The sequence below is a fragment of the Haliaeetus leucocephalus genome, unplaced genomic scaffold, assembly GCF_000737465.1.
Source record: "Haliaeetus leucocephalus isolate CR32 unplaced genomic scaffold, Haliaeetus_leucocephalus-4.0 Scaffold897, whole genome shotgun sequence".
NCBI classification, from domain to species: domain Eukaryota; kingdom Metazoa; phylum Chordata; class Aves; order Accipitriformes; family Accipitridae; genus Haliaeetus; species Haliaeetus leucocephalus.
Genome location: NW_010973333.1, coordinates 1,031,941 through 1,037,940, shown reverse-complemented (window position 1 = coordinate 1,037,940; position 6,000 = coordinate 1,031,941). Strand labels below are relative to the sequence as shown.

Here is a 6,000-nt window from a genome sequence, read left to right as displayed (position 1 = left end):
TCCAGTAAATCACTGTGAAAAAGCCTGGTTTCTCTCTACTGATTTACAGCGAGAATTCCAATGAGTAATTCAAATGTCCACAGGTCAGGTAAGATGAATCCCATCCTCTGTGCCTGGAAATAAACACTTCCAGGCAAACTACAACTCTCTCATCAGGAGGTGGACTTCTCTAAAACCTGTGCCCCCACCCACCGTGTTCCCTTCCCCCCTCTTAAGCCATTCATAATAAAGGAATTCCCTTTGATCTGTCACAGAAATGGCAAACATGTACAGCTTAGCATGTTATTTATTCTCAATACCTAGAGTCATGCAGCCATTTCTCTGTTGGATCTGGCCATGTCTGGGTGTGGTATGTGTTGAAACCTCCTACTTCATGGCTTCTTGACATAAATGGGATAACATTCAGCCTTGGCTCCATAAAGTAACATGGAAGGCATTTGGCAGCATTCCTAAATTCTTGCTGTTTAAACATGAGGAAGCAGATCACTTCTGCATACCAGCATTGATTTATAGCTGAAGGCCATGAGGAATCCTTCCATTTAGACTAAGCAGGTGATGCAGGAGAGAGTTTCTACGTTCCCAGTTACAGGTTTGAGCCCAGTCACCCCCACACAGCGAAAGAAGCCACCAACCTGTCAAATACAGTGGTTAAACATTGTTTAAAACATTCAATACTTCTTTCCTGGAAGGTACACTCCTCTGCATTTCTCTGTGGTGAGAGTTTCAAATTATGTTGGGTAACTTCACAAAGCCTTGGGTTTTATTTTAATGCCTCCCAATTTTTCTTCCAATTCAAAGAATGCAACCTTACTGTGTCTTGAGACAGCAGGTGCATATTCACAATGGGAAAGACTCTGCAACAGAAAAAACACGTTGCAGGCACTGCTCTCCCCCATGATAAGAATACCTGAACCCAATTTATTTTTAACAGGCCTATGGCATCCTACTTCCCCTCAACAGCAGGGGCACTACAGCACTGTCACCGTGTAATTAGAAGCTTTACGGTTACGCTGTGTCAGCAGTGGCACTAAGTTCCTGGAGAAGTGGATTTAAACTTCTGGGAGAACTCTTCCAGCACCTCCATTAGCTTCTCCTCATCCTCCGGTGGACTGTGGGTGCTTGCCAGGGGTAAGTGTGTAGGGACTGGTTGCCTGTCTGGAAGACAAATAGATTTAAAAAAAAATTTTTTTTAAAAATCCTTATGGGTACATTTAACCACCTCTTCTAGCACAGAGGAGATTTTTCTGCTTGGCTCTATACTGCCCAAACATACCTCACGGTCTTGAAGCCAGGAAGCTTACCTTCTAGGTATCTGTAAACAATTTTAGTTAAGTGTATCTTCCAAACCTGAAATTAAGCTAATTTCATTTGTATTCTGGAACTAGAGTAATTGTCCTTTAGCACAATATGACTTAGATTGGGGAGCAAGACCTCATTTGTAGCTGAGGACAGTATAGCTAAAGGAAGGCCTTACTGTGGGGTTACGCCTTCTTGCTGTCGCTACTGCAACTCCTGTAGACAAAGACCAATAACTTGAGATTGGTGTTGCAGGCACAGGTTGCTTTTGCAGCATGAGATAGGGTTTTTCCTTGGCTTCTGGATAATGTTTCTAGTGCTACACAAATTCCCCAGCTGGGACTTTGTAGTTTGGATTATTTTCAATCTTAAAATGCTTACTTTCATCCTTAAAAATAATGGTTAAATTCTAAATGCTAAAGAACTTAAGCTAATTGCTTAGTCACCTTAAGTAACATGTATCCAACATAAAGACGTCTGACCAGCTTTGCTCAATTTGATGCTTTGCTTGGTTTTCCAAATCTCATACGCCTCGCTCACTCTGTGTAAATACAGCTCTATCGCCATCCATTCTAAGGGATTTTTCTCCCCAAAAACATGGTATCTAGAGCCCAGGAACCTTGTGACAACGCTCTCAGATGTCTATGAAACAAACATCAAAGCACTGGCGCAGCACTGCTAGTTTATTTAGTAAGTCCTTCCGCAGTAGCCAGCTGAGACTAAAAGAAGAAGCTGTTGCAACACTGGGCAGCAGATTCCTCTGGAAACCTATCAGGCTGCCATCGGGCTTCCCAGGGGAGCAGAGATGTTTGCTCTCTTAAGAGCAAATGTAACTGGCTGCATACACCACATAACCTCTGCTCATGGAAAATTGAGGAGAGAAACATGCAGAGGAACATTCCCTTCTCCATCACTGAATATGAACTGCTTCCGACCTAACTGTACTGCTTCCAGTAGCCTGTGCTAAAGTTTGGGAACTATGTGTGAAAGCCAAGTTCAGCATCACGGAGAAGATGCTTGTAGTCTTTGGAAAGCAGGACTCTGTCAAACATTTTTTATTTTGGCAGATGCAGAGAATTGTGGTTGTACGAGTCAGGTTCTTACTTCCCATTTTTTTTTCCTCAGGAAAAAAAAAAAAATGCTGGCTTTGGTTTGCACTCAAAGGGAACAGAATAAAAGAGAACAGAAGAAATGGAGGGAAGGTGTGACTGATGCAGGAAATGGCCATCAAGGACCAGAGGGTCTGTGGTGAAATGCTCCTGCACACAAACCCCTTTACTGAAAGGGCCTGAAGAGGGCCCATACTAAGCTGTGGCTTCCAAAGGGCAGCAGGAGAGAAATAACTGATTTCATCACTATTTGATAAGCACGGGACACAGACACAGGACTTCTCTTGCAGCCTTAAGAACAGTCGTGCCAAGACCAAAGCTCTCAAAAGTCAACAGCTATAGCTAAAGAGCCAAGGCATGTTCCCTGTTTACTAAAGCTGGGGGTAGACAGAGGCCAAAGGCAAGAGCCAGGTGGAATTATGATCTAGAGAAAGAACAACTAGACAGAAGCATGATGACTGGAAGAAGGTGACAGGAGTACGAAAAAGGCAAAGCCTGCTTCTACAAAGACGACTGACCAGCTGGCATGTGGGGTTTCTGCATGCGCCACATGATGACATGAAAAAGGTCCAGTTAAGTATCTGTCAACCAACCCTGCGTGACTGTCTGAGAGGGGACAGAAGGGACAAAGTCAACCCAACTCGGGAAAAGTCTGAACTCCCTGTATGCTCCACCTAGAAATTCAGTGAATCAGGATTCGAGTGCCACATCCAACAAAAGTTCTGGGCTTCTGTAAGCAATTATCCTGACCTTTGCCTTTCTCCTTCTGGACTGACCTGCATCACCATTAAGACATCTATGCTTCCACCTGTTCCTACTAAGATGCCTGTCATTCATCTGGGAGAAAAGAAGGGCTCTGCCCTATTTTTCCATTCCCTATGCTCACAGTGCCAAAAATGCCACTACGCTCAAGTCTCTGCCCAGCATTAGAGAAAGGGGGAATTGGCAGTTTTAACTAGCATGGAGCAGTAGGAAGAAGAGCCTGTCAAAGCAAAGCCAACCCCTGGTGCTCTGTGAGAAGGATGCTAGTTTTCCAGCATCATAAAAGATGTTGTTTGACTGCTGTGATTCACCTTCCCTTAGCACAGTCCTGCATACAGCCATTTTCATTAAAAAAACTCCCACCTCCCTAAAGAAATGCTTTGAAGTCTCTATCAGCTACTTTAGAGGACAAAAGCAGAAACATAACAACTTAACACAGTCGTTCTCTGGTTGCACAATTCTCACTTGAACCTTTAGTCTGGGAACAATTTTGAGTAATACTTTATCCTTCAAACAACAGTTGCCTGGTGGAGCCTTCATCCCCTTCCAGGCCAGATGGGGATCCTACAGTTCAGGCAGCTTAGGGATCTCCACTGCTGCGCAATGTAAGACACTGCTGCCTTACCTTGGAAGAACAAGCCACTCGGTAACTTTATTGCTTCTGATGATACTGCCAACCATACAACGGTATCAGCTCCCTGGGCCTCTGTGCGCAGGGTATTCTTCATCTTCTGATAGAAATCTGGCATTGACGATCTCACAGCTAGAAAGAATAACAATGGAATGGTGGTCTGCCATGCAAGGTTTTTTTGATTAAAAAAACAAAAAAAGCTTAAAATTGCCATTGTGAGCGTAGAAGGAAGAGAAGGCATCTCAGAGTTTATGAAGGAGAACCAGTATTTCCCCATAGCTAAGAGTACAATGTCTTCTGCTGGAATAGTGCTAAACTGCCAGATCATCCACCAGTTGTTTGTTTGGGTCAAATTACAGGACCAAAACTAGTAGGAGCTGAGAACAGGATCAGCAAGAGACTCCTGAGCCAATTCCATTCTAAACTGCAAAGAAGCCAAGACATGGGGGGAAATACCAAAACCCAGGGGTTTTAGCTCTTGTTTTCTCACCAGTTTTAAGAAACCAGTTGCAGCATTGTATTTAAAAACTGTATGGTGAACAGTACCTAAACCAACTACGTAATAATTCATGTTCAAACTCTGGTTTCTTTTTATTTTGTTGAACAGGTGATGACTGAAGGCCCATCCCCTGCAGCTGTTTATTTTTGGGGGTAGGAGAGTCCTTGAACTTTAAGGTGGGGTAACTTTATGGTTCATTAGGTTTAAAATCCACAAAGAATGTACAAAAATAAATGTATTTTAGAGAAAAAGAAATACTAGGATATTTAGTTGGAAGGGGCATTTTTCAAGCATAAAGTAGACTGGGTAAATGCTTCTGTCATCAGAAGCAAATTTTGGAAACTCCATCCCTAGAAAAGACCTAGAGATCAGACTGCTAGCCTGCATCCCAAGCTTGGGTGTTAGGGGCTGGTAACATATTGTAGAACACAACATGCATACTGGATAACTGATGCTGGCCCGCCTGGCGAGACACAGTCACTGAAGAACAGCTGCAGCTCAGACAAAGGGCTGTCTGGCCAAACACGCTGCTTCTCAACAGCAGTAAATGTTTAGAGGAAGAGCAGAGGAACAGGGCTTGCACAATGCTGCGTGCTCTACTTTCCTATATGCCCTCGCAAATTCCCAATGTCTACACGTTGGTACTTACAGAGGCAGAAGCTCTACCTGTGTGTTTAACAGCCCCACTACAAATGTAACTTAAAGGTTAGCTTAAAGCACTGTGGCTCTGCTGTGCATTTGCGTGGGGCTGGAACCATTCATTGCCCATTATTATTCCCTGGACATACACAGATAGCAGACACTGTGCAGAACAGAGCTGCCGGGGGGCATAAAACTGCTTCAAGCACCAGTTTGGAGCCAAGAAATCACTGCACCTGTTGGAGAAATCTACCAGAAAGTTTCATTTCTCTTTGGTTTTAGACTAATCCTGAAAAGAAAAAATATAGTCAGTGTCAAGCAGATGTTACCTGGAGTGTCTGCCCAGCCAGGGTGCATCACAGAGAAATGAATGTTTCTGTGAGCTTTTGCCCACTGTTCTGTCAAGACAACTTGCTGTCTCTAGGATAGAGCAGAAAGAGCCAGACTAGCATCAAGTTAGTTCCCAGAGAGATAAACTACATCAAATGTGCTGTAAATACCAAGGCATGCATAGCAGAAATATACCTTTGCTCAACCTGATTGGATTTATTGGATAATTTTGTCAGAGACCACTATGGTCATTGCAATCCATACCCTGGCCACAAGCTTACTTTTAAAGAGGTTACACTGCTTTTACTGACCACGTCTACTTGCTGCAGACTGTAGGTAAGAACTAAGCAGGCAGAAAGGGTTTGTCAGCTAAAGACAGTTTTCCCCCGTAAGACTTGTATCAAATCAAATGAAAGTCTACCCATGCTCTCCGTGCAAGATGGTATGCACTCATCATACTTCTGAAGATTATTGCTTGTGCACCTCTGTGTGGGTTGGATGCAATGGGAAAGCAACAGCTTTTTGCAAAGCAGATGGTATAAGCCGCCTAACAAACAAGTGCTGGGCTTTGTTTTCAAAACCACTGACTGTACCTTGTTCTGTGCATACACCATAGTTCCATCAAATGTCCCATTTCCCGACTGCAAGTCAGATATGTTTAATTTTTGAACTAGCATGCCCCCAGAAGAGACAGTTATCTGTAATCGAATGAAAAGCAAATGAACGAAAAGCAA

General features: G+C 43.4%; 1 protein-coding gene across 1 annotated transcript in view; it reads right to left on the bottom strand.

Annotated features, from left to right (window-relative positions):
* Positions 1–374: 374 nt before the first annotated feature.
* Positions 375–6,000, bottom strand: part of DHRS12 (dehydrogenase/reductase (SDR family) member 12) — a 61,800-nt gene continuing 56,174 nt past the window's right edge. Inside the window, exons 13-16 of the mRNA XM_010583430.1 lie at positions 5,860–5,964; positions 5,266–5,356; positions 3,793–3,930; positions 375–1,155 (exon numbers count right to left, since the gene is read on the bottom strand). Coding sequence (XP_010581732.1) covers positions 1,028–1,155; positions 3,793–3,930; positions 5,266–5,356; positions 5,860–5,964 — 462 coding nt within the window. The 3' untranslated portion in view covers positions 375–1,027. The remainder of the gene's footprint in view (positions 1,156–3,792; positions 3,931–5,265; positions 5,357–5,859; positions 5,965–6,000) is intronic.